The sequence below is a fragment of the Sphaerodactylus townsendi genome, linkage group LG08 (genome assembly GCF_021028975.2).
Source record: "Sphaerodactylus townsendi isolate TG3544 linkage group LG08, MPM_Stown_v2.3, whole genome shotgun sequence".
NCBI lineage: Eukaryota > Metazoa > Chordata > Lepidosauria > Squamata > Sphaerodactylidae > Sphaerodactylus > Sphaerodactylus townsendi.
The window spans coordinates 61,391,097-61,408,106 of record NC_059432.1 but is presented as its reverse complement, the minus strand read 5'-3'; the positions used below and the strand labels follow the sequence as shown (position 1 = coordinate 61,408,106).

General features: G+C 41.6%; 1 protein-coding gene across 11 annotated transcripts in view; it reads right to left on the bottom strand.

Moving 5' to 3' along the window:
* Positions 1–17,010, bottom strand: part of SH3PXD2A (SH3 and PX domains 2A) — a 294,236-nt gene that overhangs the window by 13,554 nt on the left and 263,672 nt on the right. For all 11 annotated transcript variants that reach the window (XM_048505256.1, XM_048505258.1, XM_048505257.1 and 8 more), the window contains 4 exons: positions 8,993–9,110; positions 3,634–3,968; positions 1,706–1,755; positions 84–203 (listed from right to left, as the gene is read on the bottom strand). In XM_048505256.1, coding sequence (XP_048361213.1) covers positions 84–203; positions 1,706–1,755; positions 3,634–3,968; positions 8,993–9,110 — 623 coding nt within the window. The remainder of the gene's footprint in view (positions 1–83; positions 204–1,705; positions 1,756–3,633; positions 3,969–8,992; positions 9,111–17,010) is intronic.

Below are 17,010 nucleotides of genomic sequence, written 5' to 3'. Positions count from 1 at the left end.
TGCTAGACAAATCTTTTTATTCAGATTATCATTCTACAAGCACCCACCACTTATTCATTTTGTGCTTCCATTTCCAGACTTACCTCTGCCTTTTGTCCTCCATGAAAGCTTATCCCATCAGAAATACAAGACTGGAACTCTGCAATAGTGTAGTATTCAACTTCCACTGATGGTGGCTCAGGGGGTTTAGGTAGCTGGAAACCCTGTCATGAGAAGAGTTTCACTTAGTTTAAAACTGAACTAGAGATGGAGGAAAAAGTGGGTTGATGTTAATTCTTAGACAACAGCTTGCTCTGTGAAAGAGCAGAAATTGATACTCCAATCCTATTACTCAGAGCACATGAGCCATTACACTCATGACACTATATATGTATAGATGCCTGTGTAGGCCTCTTTATGTACAGTTTCACTGAGAGTTCAAGGACATTTCATGTGTGTAGGGTTTAGGGTTAAATACTGTGGAAGAAATTTGTAATACCTAATATAGTGGATCATTAAAAAGGTGCCTATCTAAACTATGCTCAATGGCAACTGCACTCAGTTCCCAAATGTTTTCAGGGCATTCTAGGAGGATGGGCCATTCTCCACCCCACCCTCCCATCCCAATCATTTTCCTACCACTTAATTCTGAACCTAGAAATGCTGGCATTTAAGTTGTATTTCCACCACCATCCCATTTTTCTTCATCTAAGAACTAGATTCAGCAAGAATCTAGATCAAAATGTTCTGCTTCTGGTACTGAAGAAAAAAGTAATCTAGGCCAGCCCACCACAATAGATATAGAAATTTAGAGATTCTGAAATCTGGAAAAGTTGATATTGGTTGCTCCTACAGAGATTATTTGAGGCTAGATGGAGCATTTGGAACTATTGTAATACACTATTGGTCCACAACTGGCAGCAGTGCGCTGAGGTAACAAACCAAGATATTTTCCATCTGGAGTGGACATTCTTCATGCAAAGTTTGTGCTCTTTCATTGAGCTGTGCTCTCTTCCCATATTTATTTTTCTGAGGAAGTAATCTCTCTATATAAAATGGTGGTTACTTACTATAAACTTCATGCTTATGAAGAATCTATCTTTTTACTGAACAAGTAATCCTAAGACTTTTTACCTCAGAATGTCCTTTTTTGCACTCTTGATTGAAGGAAACCAATGTTGTGTAAAGATCAGAATAGGATGTGGGACACCCAGGTATGAATTACTGCTCTGCCCCAGGTTTGAACTTCCACTCTGCCACAGAATCTTGATGGGTGGCCTTAGGCAAGTCACAGACTCTCAGCCTAGTCTACCTCACAGGGTGGATATCAGGAGCATGAGGAGAGGTGGATTAAAGCTGTTTTGGATCCCCATTGGGAAGAAAGATGGGGCATAAATAAATGAGCATGGAGGCATGTTCATGGTAGTTCACGGGAAGTCTACTATCCGATAATGGCCAGTCCCAAACTGGCTTAGATTCAGAAAAAGAAAGCAAGATATTTTCAGGCCATTTTTTCAGTCATGGCAATCTTTTCAGTTCTAATTTCACAAAAATAGCACACATTCTAGGGTGCCAAACAAGTTACCAAATCAACACCTATCTATTATGACATGTGCTGAAGGTTCTCCCACTTAGGCTCTAAGGAAGCATTTTGTGCAAATTATTCAAGTTGATTCAAGTGCAAATTATTCAAGCAGAAAAAGTGGCAGAAAAACTCCGTACTCACCAAACTGGATTCTCTCCTTGGGGGAGGCCTTGTTCTGAGATTTGGAGAACCTAGTGAGGAGAGGGGGGGGGGGGTTCTATGTTTAAAACAGACCACGCCAATCCAGTGCCAATATTCTTTTTTAAATGTTAGGCATCTGGGATACACATGATGCAGGCAGTTCCACATACCAAGTCTTTCCATATAGCAGCTGCATGGGCAAAGAGTGTCCACAGCCTATGCTAATTGGACAAACAGCAGTTCAGCTCAGTCACTTTGGTCAGGACAAGAATTAAGCCTTTCTTTACCCAGTCCAAATCAGGATCCCATGCAGTTGCTGCTTATAAAGAAACTACTGGGGGAACCCACAGTGAATAGGGAGAAAGGAAATCCTATCTGCCCCTTCCTAATTCTCCCATTGCTCCTAGTTACCATTGTGCCTGCCTCCTGCTTGCGGCTGCTCCTCTCCTACTTGCTGTCACCTCTATCCCAGCAGCCCACTGGAACTAATTTCAAGTTGGGAGCTTCAGCACCCAAAGCAGCATCAGAACTCGAGTGTTGTTTCACCCCCACATTCCCAATGTCTGTGCGTAGACAGACATTGATGCTAAGATGATTTTACCTCCAGAGTGGGCTTCTTCTAAAACAAACTTGGATTTTTTTTGCAGATCTGGAGCATTGGGGGGGGGGGGGGGTTGCAGAACTTTCATTTCCAGCCATGGCTGGCCCCTTTCTGTGGATTTTGCTATCCACACAGGGATCAGCACCCCAGACAGTGGTAATTCTTGACAGCACCTATCACCGAACTCCTGGTGTCATCTGTAGCTTGACTCTGAATTAACGTGTACTTCAAAAGTGATTCCTTTCAGCCTTGAAAGCACATACAACTCTGAAGATTGATAAGACATAAGTCCAGCTATAGGTGAAAATTTGGGCTCAGCTGGCATGTTTTGCCAAAAAAAAGTTTTTAGCTGATAGACAGAATTTTTTAAAAAGTAGTATATATTCTGGACAGAAGGGGGTCTCGTATCTTGCCCAAAACAAATTAGTGCCAGAATTCCGGATCCCGCTATCATTCAGAAATGTGTACAGACTTAGACTTTTTGTAGAGGGGTATCAGACTAGGAGCCTGTCACCTCACATTAGATAGGGATCAGGACAGTATCAAATAATGCAAAGCAAAGTGATAACTGCTACATGTATTCTAATCTATTCTGGATGAACTAAGAAAAAGCCAGTTATATCAGATGACAGCTAGAGGAGGCAGAAACCCTGGCATTTACAGACAACAGTCATTCGAAATCCCACACAGTTCTTCTAAACTCAAAACATAACAACAGTGCCGTGATGATCAGTTTCACTTTATGGTGAAGCCCACATGAGGCAATAAGTAAAACTGTTTGATAGAATAATCTGTAGTCAGTATCATATGCCACTGCCTGGAAGGGTGTTGATCACTATATTGCCAGAAACAGTCCCAAGAATTCAGTAATACAGTCTGCAGATGATGGATGTCATGGGAATTTTTTATTGCATGGAACGTTAATGGAAAGGTTCTTGAGAAGTGCAAGGCTCCTTCTAACCCACAGGCTATTTGCAAAGGAAGATGGACATAAATTGTATCCCTGTGTTGTACTAGCTAACTGCCCTACTCGGTTGTAATTTCTACTTCTTAGATTTGTTTTGCTGTATTTATCACTTGCCTTTCTTCCATCATGGAATAAAGTGTGTATACTGGGTGCTCCCAGGGGTCCTCCCAGCTAGCTAAATATAGACCCAGACCTACTTAATTTCAGCAGGCATCATGGGTCTTCCAAGTATACCCTAGGACCGAGATCAGCATCAAAACCTTCCTCACACTAACAACTTGGCTGCTCTAATCAGCCCCTGCAATAAGCATGCACAAAAAAATGAGCCATGGCACAGCTTGAAATCAACCGTGGGCTTACTTATTTGAGCTCTTTGAGGTGCAATCCGTGCGATGGCAGGGGATCCCTGTGCCAGCTTTGAGACTTGCTTGTCTTGAGTCATCATGGCATTGCCATTGGAATCATTGCATAAGATGGGCAAGCTTATTTCTTTCTTAGAAATATGGGATTCTGCAGTTTCAATTTCTGACTGTGTTTCCTTATCACTTGAAGATTTCTTGTTCAGCAGGTTGCTGATTTCCATGATGTTTCCTATAATTTCCACTGGTCCTGTTAAGTTCTTTTTTCTGGATGAAAGTTCATCTTTTATTTTCTTCAGATATGATGCTGGGGCCCAGCCCTCCTTGCCTAAATATCTGAAAGTAAGAAAAATGAAGAGTATTGTTATGAGAACAGATTGTAGGTGAGGAGACGATATATGCCACTGAGTCCATTAGAGAAATTAGGGGGGAAACCATTTTCAAGACACCTTCTCTTGGTTAATTACTCAGTACACCCAGATTCCTCTCATACTTTTCTCACAAAAAACCTCTAAGACATTCTTGGCTGCATACCTATGTATTCTCGGCTGCAAACCTATGTATAAACAAAGCACGCTACAGAGTGACTGTAAGCCACCTTGTGAACGCCGCTCCAATGAGTGCAGGGAAATTATGCTGCATTTCCAGTTATTTCAAATAGCTGCTCAGAACAAGCAAAAAGAGAACACTGTAATGGTCAGATCTTCGCCATCCAAAGACTGCAAGTTTTATTAACACCATACAAAAGGAAGACACTAACTGGGAAAGGATCACAGTCCCCAACTCACAAAAAAGACTGTGTGTTCCTGCATTGCAGGGGGTTGGACTTGATGGCCCTTGGGGTCTCTTCCAACTCTATGATTATATGATTCTAAGCTTCAGCCCAGCAAGTCAGACTTGGGCAGTGTTTACCATACAACCGGTGATGGCTATGGTCTAATGTTGCTTCAGTATATAGAAGGAGAAGCTATTACTTGCATAAATTTACCACCAATCAAGAGCTTCGCCATCACATAGACAGCATCCTTTGGTTAAATGGAAGATAGACCTATTACTGTCCCATTTTAAAAAGGTCTTCCCAGGTATCTCATGTATTCCATGTATTCCAGTTCTTGGCTGCGCTGCCAACTGAGGTCATGTAGGTTTTGGTACCTGTTCTCGGGTTGCAGTCATGCTTGAGAGATGAGGCTCTGCTCCAAACAGAATACCAGAACACTGTGTTCCAAGGAAAGCTCCATAGTTAACCCTCCCCAGCTATGCAGTTCTACTATATGATGCTCTGCATTCAACAGCCCAGGCTCATGAGTTTCTTGCAAGGACAAAATAAGATTGAATTTGCCAGAGTCATGTGGAAAGATTTGTTGGACACACAAATTTCGTTGCACAATTTGACCTCTCCCTGCTATTTTGTTACATTAGCAGTTCTGGGATTTACAGCAGACTGCACCATTACTTTTGCAAGACAGGCCTGTGGACTTTACCCCAATCTACCCTGTGAAAATCTGGCACCAGACTATGAAACCCAAACAGCATCTTGCAGCTATAAAAATAATAATTCGACATATCAAAGCCACTAATTGATGAATTATCAGTTATTACCTTTCCAGTCTTGGCAACAGATATCATTCAGCCTTTTAGTGAGAGACTCTATGGCCATTTTATGCAAGAACACAAATCTGATTGTGCAGTCAAACAGCTCACTTTTGTGGAATTGTGGGGTGTGAAAGACAATATTAGTTCAAAATCCTGGAGAAGCCAATAACTCCTCAGTCTTCTAATCAGCAGACAAAAGAAAGAAAAAGTGTGAATGCAGCCCCACTTTGACTGAAGACTGCAACATAACTAGAAAACAGTGGGACTTCAGGGCCTGTGTGCATGTATGTGTATGTGTGGGTGGGGGGAGTGAGTGCTCAACTGTATTGGTACTCCTAATCTACTCACTGTATTATGCTATGTAATGAAAAAAATTAATATTGTAACCATAAAAAGACTCAGACTTGCCTAGTAGTCTATTTGTTTCCCTACCCCCTTTAACATCTGCTTTCCAGCTCCAGAATACTGGAATTACTCCAGAGAGAAATGAACCAGGAAGGGAGAATAGGGGGAGGGAAGCAAGTATCAGCACAGAAGCATGAATTCTGGAAAATGACGTATTTAAGGAGGTGAACGTTTAAAGGATTTTAAGGTGGAATCTATTTACTTAATTATTAGCATGGCCTCCTTTTGTGGTACTTGAATCTAATTATGGAGTAGTTTGCCACTGCTTTCCCCAGATTTACGCTTTTCCCTCAGCAAGTTGGGGGCACATTTTTCTGATTTCAGAAGGATAGAAGGCTGACAGCCCCATCTAAGGGATCAGTCAACCGACAGATGCAACGTTAAAACTAATCCAAAATACAAAGACGCGTTGCATCAACCGCTTTATGTGCTAACAAGTGCATAACAAACAATAAAGTGCATATATACAGTGGAAACAAGTGCAACAATAAATATAACAGCACTCTATGTGCCAAATATTTTCAAGGACACAGCTCTTAGCTGTTACAGTTCTCAGTTATTAAAGTATCAGCATTCGCACGCAGTACTTCCGGTTTAGTGAAACAATGTCCTCTCACTCAATAATTACAACAATACCCTATGTCTTTAATATTTTCAGGGACAAAGTTCTTGGTTCTAAAGCTGCATGCATAAGCGTACTGTACTTCCAGTTTGACAAGACAATGTCCTTTTTTGCTGAATCAGTCTACGCAGTACCTGAGAAATGAATGGACCCGTCTGTGCAGAATCTGTCTATGTATAATGAATGGAATGCGCTATCTTAGTCGTTTTCGAATAGTCTTCTTCAGATCAGATTCTCACATATCAGCCATAATTGGGGTAAACACTTCTTAGTGAAACCATCACTTCCATGCACATCCCCATCTAGCCCCATCTAAGGGGTCAGGAAGCTGGCCATGGCCACGTTGCCCTGCTGCTCCTATGAAGGCTTCCCAGTGGCATGGGAGCCGGGGGTGGGCGTGGGGCTTGAATAGCAAACTATCCTCCCACCACCAAGAAGCCCTCATTGGGAGTAACAGACTTATGCCACCTTTTTGGTCTTTTAAGTCTAAAGCCCCCAGCCCTTGGCTTAACAGGGCTAATGGCCTGGAGGAAGCTGATTAACATTGAATCCTCCCCTCACCACACCAGCAGAAGGGACGCTGGCACCGCATCTCAATGCTGGGGAGGGCGGTGGTGGCAAGATTGCTCTTCCACTGGGGCCCGAAAACATGGAGGTTTTATTCAACTAGAATTGGAATGATTACTAGATAGATTCACTCTATGTGACACTGTCTAGAACCCTTATTAATTTATCTATGCTACCTATAGTAAGTGGATGTTATACATATTGCGAAAGTGAATTGCCTAAGATGAATCAGGGACTGTGTGAAGCACTGGATTTTTTGTTTTCCATTTACTGCCTAACATCAGCACTTGGTGATCCAGAGTTCTAGTATCATGGGAGAGAGAGAGAAAAAAAACATCTTCCATTCCACTTATCAAATGATCCAGCATACTAGCTCTAAATGTGGCCTGCTGAACTTTACGCTAAAATAATAGGAAGCAACTTCAGGACTCAGATTGCAGGTTCCAAATTGGACAGCCTTGTCTGTTTTTCTGAGACTGATAGACTATTTTGAATCTTCCAGTTTGTGCCTCAGGTGAATATTTCCTTGCATCACTGAGCCATCCTAAACAGCTAACTTTGAAAGGCTGGGGCTCAGTATTGGGGAAGGAATGATCGAACGGCAAGCTTAAGTACAGTCCCTCCCATTTGCACAACACAGTAAAATATTTGTTAAGTTAGTAGGTCTTTTATTTTGGCTTCCTTCTTCAATGAAAATACTCAAGAATGCAAGAGATTTCAAGCCCCTGCTAAGCACCAGATAGAAAAGGTCTGCCAGTAACAGGAAAAAGGAACTCAGCCATAAACTAGAGGGAGCAGAGTTTGGGATACTGCAAAGTATAGCACACCCTGCTCCTGAACCCTTGGCTTTGGATTAAAGTCTAGTAAATTATTTAGAAAAAGAAGAACACGGAGCTGACATCAGGCCAGCATTCCTTACTCACCATGTAGGGAGTCTGTCACTTACATTTATTATTGATGGAACAGTTAATGAGGATGTAACGGGCAAAAGTGTTTATGGAACACACAGAACTCTGCGTGGGTCCATTATTCATTGCTCGACTGCTTTAAAAATGACCAGAAGTCAGACTACAAAAGCAAATGACCACCTATGGAAAATATCTTGTTTTATAAGCAATGCAAGCAAGCAAAAGGGAAGGCTCATAAAACAAACCAGAATCTCTAGGCCAGGGGAATTCAGCAGGGCTCTCTGCAATTAGTTAGGTTTCATAGGCCTGTGGTCTCTCTGTTCATCCGAGCATTCCTGATAAGCCACTCATGGAAACAAGACTCTACAGTTTCTTTAAATGTTTTGCCCAATTGTTTTTTCACTTGGAATCCACCCCCCACAAGCCAATGACTGAAGCCCTTTGCAAGTTTATTTGCAAGTAAACCTCGCTGAATTCAATGGCATTATCTCCAAGGAAACATGCTCTTGCAACTAAATCTAAATCTGGCTTTTGCAGCTTAAACACAATGACAACACATCTTTCATCTTGGATCTCTTTCAAATCAATTAGCAACAGGAGTTTATTACTCTGAGAACTCTGAAGACACGATGCTTACGTGGCATTTAATACATGTAGAACAATGCAATTTTTCAACCCAGCTTTTACTTGGAATTAGCCATTTAAGGGCATTTGACAACCCAGAGTGAAACTTTTTAAATTACTGCTAGTTTAGATTAGATGTTTTCAAAAACTCTGTATTTCTTTTGGCATTTAATCAAAGACAGATATGTGAGTAGAATACATCTCTGCAAAGTTTCTTTTTAGACAGCCATTATACAAAATGCATAAATTCGGATGAGATGAGCTGGTAACAACTTTCCAACATTATCAGCAATTAAAAAACCCCTCAACACACCACTCCTTCCCATCCTAACTGTTGTGAGAACAGCAAAAACAAACAAAATCAAACAGAAGCACGAACGCAACATAAAATTCATACAAGAGCTGCTTCACTGGATTGTTCTCAATCGGATAAACAGATTATAGATATCAATCCCAACACCTTTAAAATCATATTTCTATACAACATTTGTTATAAAACTGGCCTTATGCACCTTCATTAACTTTCTCAGAATAAAGTATCTAGAAGTTCCATTTTAGATAAGCATTTTAAGATATGCTGTGGTGAAGGTGGTAACTAAAAGGCCAAGTAACCCCAACGTGATCCCCCCTCCCCCGTTTACCTTATGTACCACCATCCTTCCAGGTTCTTTTGAATGACCTCCACAGTGACTCCCTTTTCAAACCCGATTTCATCCTTTCCTTGGCTGGTATATGACTGGATTGTGACATATTTTTCTTCTAGCAAAGAAAGAAGAGATAACATCAGTTAGGATCAAAACTTGCACCAGCTGTTTCTCCTCCCTGATTGCTTTTAACAATGATTTTGCAGCAATTAAATGTGGAAGCATTGCAGAGGCGGAGTCTTGCTCGGGGGACCCTCTACCTATTAGCTGTCATTCTGTAAGCATGCCTGTATCAGCTCCTCGCCACCGCCCTGCACCTTCCATGCCAACAAATGAGATAGGGTCTCTTGGGGCAGGGACTCCCCCAATCTTTACATATGGTATTGACAAAGATTAGACTAGCTGCCAGAGTAGCAAAGCATCACTAGAGGATCTTGCTCCAGCTGGCTCCATTTAGCACACACACAGTTATGTTAAACACTGAATTACTGGAACACAAATGCTGATGCTGGAATGTGACCAATACGCCTCCAATGCAAAGGAATGGACTGACCTACCCTCTTCACACCCCTAGAAACAATACAGCTTTACAACACTAGGCAGTTTGAATTTGTGGTTTTGTGATTAGATCATATAGTACCTTTCCCAGACCTCAGAGCTCACAAGAGAAAAAGTAGTGTCATTTTCTATGCATCTTTTTTTTTTAAAAAAAAAAGATAACTCAGGATGACAAGACTGAACAAGCAACCTCTCAAATATTCAGGGACAGCAAATTCTAATCCCTGTATAGTCACTAAGTGCCAGCATTTTATAGTGGTTATGAGCAGCAGACTCTAATCTGGACAACTGGGTTTGATTCCCCACTCTTCCACACAAAGCCTGTTGGGTAACCTCAGGCTAGTCACAGTTCTGTCAGAACTTGCTAAACCTCACCTACCTCACAAGGTATCTGTTATCAGGAAGAGGCGTGAAGGGCAGGAAGGTGATTGTAAGCCACTTAAACCAACCCCTTTCCTCTTCCTTTTGAATTCTACCCAACCCAGAACTACTGTAGCATTAATACCAACTGTTGCATCTCTGACATGAGAGTCAAATAAGGAACACACCCTGGATTATCCAGGGACTATTAAACTTGCTTGCCTCTAATATATCACTGAATTATATAAACACAATTTAGGAATGTGGGTTTAGGTGTAATCCCGGGACAACAGATTGCATAAAGGGAGTTCTCTAAAGGCTTTTGTACATCAGCATTTTTTGTTTTTGCACAAATAAAAAATCTAATTGTTTCCTTAATTAAATGTTGATGCCAGTCCTTCAGCCCCATGCAAGCTTCAACATGGCCCCTCGATGATACGGCTGGCCTCCACACGGGCCAGGGCCTTTACAGCTCTGGCCCCAGCCTGGTGGAACGCTCTCCCACCAGCTGTCCGGGCCCTGCAGGACCTTACTGAATTCCGCAGGGCCTGTAAGACGGAGTTGTTCCGCCGGGCCTTTGGAGGAACCAGCCGTTGATGGTGCCCCCCCCCCCCCATGGCCTTTACATCTGTGCCTCTGCCATCTGGGGTTTGCTGATCTTCCCTCCTTGAAAGAGGGTTCAGAAATGGAGTTGCCGGCGCCATTGCAAGTTAATCTTAGTCTTTATATTTAGTTTTCATTTTATCGCTGCTTTTAATGGTTTTAGTTATTTTACTTGTATATGATAGGATTGTACTGTACACCGCCCAGAGCCCTCCGGGGATGGGGCGGTATAATAAATTGAAAAATAAATAAAATAAAAATAAAACAAAAATGGAGCATGAGGGCTGCAGTTGTGTGTTTCTCTCAGGGCAGCTGCATGTGGAGTTGCAGTGGGGAAATGGATATCAAGTTTTTAGGAGCCAGGCTGCTCTTGGGCTAAGAAAACAGGAAGCCCACTTGCCCTTTCTCCTCCTTCTGAATTTTGTGTTTTTAGAGCATTCTTAAGATGCACAAGCAAGGCCCTGCGTTAATTTTTGTTAGCAAGAAATGCTATATATCAGTGTCCACTACAGGCCTCATGAAAGCAGAAAAAGTTCACTTCTACAATTTCAACTTCTCTTCCATTATTGACTCCTTTAATGTGTAGTTCTAACTCCTAGACCAGTGGTGGCGAACCTATGGCACGGGTGCCAGAGGTGACACTCAGAGCCCTCTCTGTGGGCACGCGTGCACAGAGTTCGTCATGTGATAATAGTGTAATTATGTCAGGGAGATTATTAGCATTTAAACCTAAGACCTAGTTTTGGGGAAGCAGTGTAGGTAGCCCTGTTAAGCGCTGTTAAACCCTACTGATTTTCATGGGAAGAACCTGGGAGTAAGCTCGGTTGCTGGCAATGGGGTTTGCTTCTGAGTAAACCCTCCTAGGGTCGTGATTCACCCATTCGAAGCGTTGCACAGTTGCTTCAAAGCAAAGCCACCGACTACCACCAAGCTTACTCCCAAGTAACCTGTGCCTTGGAGCCAACCGTTTTTTCTATACTAAAACCTCAGTATTCAGGTTAAATTGCCATGTTGGCACTTTGCAATAAATAAATGGGTTTTGGGTTGCAGTTTGGGCACTCGGTCTTGAAAAGGTTCACCATCACTGTCCTAGACAGATGAACGCAAGCTGCTCCAAGTTTCAATGACTCTCAGAAACACAGGTGCCTACAAACACTAGACAGATCCAAAGGGGACTGTCTGTCTGTGCTGTGAACTTCTAGTTGCTATTCTGCTTAAGGAAGCCTGCTTGCCGTTTACTAAAGCTTGTTTCCTCTCGTACAGTAGCACTTTGTGGAGCAGGCTTCCTCTTGAAACAAGGAGAGTACAGTCTTTAGAAAGTGCTTTAAGTCGATTATATTTGTGAGGGTTTTATTGGGGTTTAAGCTGCAAGCATTTGGGAGTGGGGTCAACAGGCCTTTAATGCATTTTGTATGTTTTCCTCTTGAAAGTGCAAGTCACAAGGAAAAGTCAGGTATATTTACAAAAATGAACAAACAAATATAGACATCTGTTGCCTTTTACGTACTCCTTCCTACATTTTGTCCATTGGCTCAAAAAAAAATTACAAGCATATTCCCACGTCTGTATGTAGCTGACTCTTTGCCAGCAGTCTCATGCTATATACATAACTAGCTTTATTCAAGTGACCCCGTGAGTGTTCTGCAGATGGGGATTCTCATTTGCAGCATACTGTAGCCATCACCACCATCTTCACGAAAGCAGCAGACAACCACAGCTGTACAGCTGCATAACTGAACAAGGCTACTTCTATTGCTTGGAACAGTGAAACATGGTTCCCAAGAGGAGGGCATGAGAAACCTAGTCAAGTGACTTTCTAGGGAGGACAAAAGGAAGGTGCTTGCATTCAAACAGAGATTTCAGACAGAATACAAGTCCTGATCTCCATGGAGCTGACCATACAACCGTAGTAGTGGTTGAAACAGCAGCAGCTTTACATGGAAATCAGTAGATTCCCTGTTATCTGGAGTGAGCTAACTGTAGCTTTGAAGGTTGATTTTTAGGAGCTCTACAAATTCTGGCAACCCAAAACAATCCACACATCATAGCAACCACGTTCTTGAAAGAGGAGCCTAAAGCAACCACATCAGAGAAGCTGGCACACAAATACTGTCATATGAATAACTTATTCTTAAATAGACTTCTGAAATTAATGGAAGTTTTTCATCAACTTCTACCACAGGAAGGCTGTGCTGTGCTCAGCAGCATGAATTCAAATCAAATGCTGGGCATAGCTTAAGAGACTGGAAGTGCTGCCTTAGTGTTTCATTTCTTTTCTCTCTCCCCCCCCCCCACCCTTTTTTTGGCAGAGAGATGACAATGCAAGAAGGGTGGTTTCAGCTCATGCCACTTCTGACCTGACCGTCTGCCTCCTATGCTGCCCTTTGCCCAGCTTGTAGCAGCTCATCTGTCCTTTGTTCTTGGTTAAAAGAAAAAGAAGACTTGAAAGCCTTTGTGTAGAGCCTTTGTCATACTTCATTCTTTGCTTTCTGAAAAAGTTGGCAAAGCAGCCAACAACAACAGACTGCAGAAAACCACAGCCCTGCTGCATTATGATTGCTGCTTTTGGAGTCTTATCACAAGGGGGACATGCTGAGTCATCAAAACAAGACATTTTACAACATACATTTACACCCTTTAACAGGGTGATACAGCAGCCACTGGAAGCAGAGATTCTTAAGGCTCAAATGTACCAGTACCAAAGACACCAGTTTAAGTAACTCCCTTTGGCTTGGCAGCTGTAGGTCAGAGGTGTGCATGTGTGGGTTAGAGATGGTCTTGAAGAACATTCCAGCATCCTAATTAAATCACAGTTCCCAAGATTCTTTAGGAGAAAGCTGCATTGCCCACATGAGTGTGACTTTAAAGAGGCTCTGCATTAGTCCAGTTCATAGTAGTACAGATGCAGCCATTGCACAATTGTAAGGCTACCTTTGCATTTCCATTTTCAAGCATTTTCAAGCTATGGCATGGTGGCAGCATATGACATGAACCTTTGGCTGTTGGGGTACTGACAGTTTAGGAGGCAGCCATTTTAGGCAATGGTTCTTAAGCAAAATTTAGAGTCTCACAAGCTGGTAAAAGATTCCTCAGGAGGAATGCAAGAGTGGTAAACATACAAGAGGTTCAAGCAATGAACTAGTCAATATTCTCAAAGTTTATTTATATGAAATTGCTAGGTATTCGTGGAGATTTGAATTTTTAGATGATGGGATAAATTGAGGACAAGTGAAACATCGGCCTCATAACATAATATCATTTCAGAAACATACTGCTGAAGTATCCCACTTTGACTTTTAGAGGGAGACTTAAAAAAATCAGGAAAAACTAAACCCACATATTTATTTAGGACTTGGAGACAGAGCAGCTGACATCACCACTATACAATCAAAGTTCTGCTTTGTGTCTCTTGCACACTAATGTCTCTTTATGAAAAGAAGGTTCCTGCTACAACAGATCTAAGACAAAAGCATCTGTTTTTATTGAAGAGTTGTTTTGGAAATAGCATGACTATGAAGGGAATAGAAGCATGAACACCTCACACTTCTTGTCCCTGCACTGTCTGAAACAAATAGTTCTCATAATCACCTAAGAAAAATGAAAATGTTTCATGCATTGGAACATTACACATCTCCTGGGTGGGGAAGGTGAAAGTTCTCATTCGGATCCAGTACAATATACTGGGAAAGAGGTTCAGTATAAATCATACCCTAACACAATAGTAAACAAAGACAAGAGCAGAAGAAAGAATTAAGCCTCAAAAATAGAAATGCAATGCGCTACACATCCAAGAAGTGAGAATGTACAGGAATAAAATTTGATTAGCATGATGTAAGTTAGTTTACAAAATACCAAGCATGTTCAGGTTTAGATTTATTCCAGATTTGATCCCAAGTCAAATATATTACATTATGCTTTGAAGATTTGAATTGGGTTTGAATAATTAACATATAGAAGAAGACTTGGTTTTTGCACCCTGCTTTTCTCTACCCTAAGGAGTCTCAAAGCAGCTTACAATCACCTTTCCTTCTCCCCCCCCCCTTGCAAAAGGCACCTTGTGAGGTAGATGGGGTTGAGAGAATTTTGAGAAAACTGTGACTAGCCCAAGGTCACCACAAGGCTGCATGCGGAGGAGAAGGGAATCAAACCTGGCTCCATCCCTCAAATTTCCAGGAATTTCTCAAACTATAGTTTGTAACCAAAACTCTCCCCCACACAACAGTGAGCCAACCTTTACCTGTGCTTCTGTATTAAGCTTTCAGTCTCCCCTGCCCACCTATGAAGCCTTTTCCTTGGAAAACTATGAAATTTATTCACATTGGGGATCAAAGCAGCTTACACTAGTCTCTTGGCCTCCTTTCATTCACACAACCCTGTGAGATAGGTTAGGCTAAAAGTATGTGGCTAGTTCAAAATCATCCAATTAGCTTCCATAGCAAGATGGGGATCAGAACCTGGGTCTTGCAGACTTTGCACTGAAGGTCTAACAACTACATCACACTGGCTTTCATAGGGTGGCTGCTGATGAATAGCACCAAGCAGCTAGGCCTAGTTGCCATGCATGTCAGGTGGTATCCGGTCACCCAAAGCTTGCTGCCTGGTTTGGCTTTGCCAACCCCCAGATGGGGCCTGGAATTCCCCCAGAATTACAACTGTTCTCCAGACAACAGAGATTTGTCCCCCTGGAGAAAATGGCTGTTTTGGAGGGTGAAATATATTGCATTATACTCTACTGACGTCTCCCCCCTTGCCAAATCCTGCCCTCCTCAGACTTCACCACAAAATCTCCAAGAATTTCCCAACCTGGAGCTGTTAACTCTTGAACTGGCCCTGTGGTTGCCTAGCAACAGCCATTGGGAGAATCCATTGCTTAAAGCTATTGGTGCTTCTTTTATCATTTTCAGGTTTTTAAAACATCTAATGTATTTTTTTTACATTTCACATTTTTATGCAAACCTGGGGCCCTTTTCAGATTTGTAGAAAGATGTATCTTGCCCAGTCAATGGATATGAGTATCCTCAATTTGGATGACTTCACTATTACTATACAGATAAAACAGCTAATTCTCATCATATAATCACACTTTAGAATAAAATCAGGGGTAATAATATGCAGATCTAGGCAGATAACTTGGCTTTCAAAGATGGGAAATTCTAAGAAGAAGCATCAAATTTAGTTTACACCCCAACAATGTCCCTTTATTTCCTTTAAGTTTAAATGCTAAAGTGTTGAACTTGGGAACACTGAAAATCCTGCCCTCCATTCTGTACAATATCTTCAAATGATTGTCTCTGGCCCCTTCTGCACATGCAAATTAATACACTTTCAATCCACCTTCAATGCACTTTGCAGCTGGATTTTAGTGTGCGGAGTAGCAAAATCCACTTTCAAACAATTGTGAAAGTGGATTGAATGTGTATTATTATGCATGTGTGGAAGGGGCCTCTGAGAACTAAGAGTGGAATTTTCATCAAGTCTCTCTGGCAGGAGTGTTCTACTGAGCCAGCTTAAATGGAAAACTTCCAAGTCACTTCACCTATGCTTCAAGCACAAACATGCTCTGTTTTTGACAGGAACAAAACCAAACCTAACCTTTACTAATGTTACTACTCCAAACAAGTCAATTTGGAAGCTAGTACGGTGTGGGGGTTAGAGTGTCAGATTAGGAACTGGGAGATTCCATCTTTAGTGGAAGTTTACTGGGTAATCTTGCACCAGTCATACACTCTCTGTACACTTCCACCCACAGCTTCTAAGGCATAGGGCTGAAGTAGCCATGAAGGGACAGCAGTCCTGGCAACATGGTTTTGTAAAAGATTCAGAGAATCCAAATAAAACATAGGCTTGAAGCCAATTATATGAATGCTGAGCATTTTTGCCTATCATTGCGTATCACTGGTTCTGCTTTTCAAAGATTAATTTGCCTTGGCAGAAACCTATCAAAAAATTGAATATGGGTCTGTCTGAAAATTTTTCTTTGTTAGCGTAAGATGAGAACAATTCGACAGAAAAGAGACTGAAAAATAAAAAAGACCTCCTTATAGCAGAATGTTGTAAAAGATTAAATCCCTGTGGGTATTAGAGCCCCTGTTACAGCTTTAACTGTTCTATTTTTAACTCTTCTATTCTGTTAACAGCAAGCTATCATTAAAGTTTCCCTTTGCAGAGTGCTTTCACAGCAAAATATTGAAACATTTCCCAAATTACTCTCTTTTGGTTTTTCAGTGGTAGAAAGGGGAGACCACAAACACACAAATGGGCTTTATGATTTGAGCTGGCACTTGTGAATATGGGTCCGCTTGTGACCTAAAAGCAATTTGGGAGAGTCTTCTACTGAGGCTAACCATAGGAAAAATTATAATATCCAATATATGCAAGTCAACATTTATGGGAAAGCACAGCAAAATGTTATTATTCCAAAAAATGACTAGTATGGTATTCAGGAGGCCAACAAGTATTTTTTTTAAGAATCTGAAGATGGTCATGGACAATTC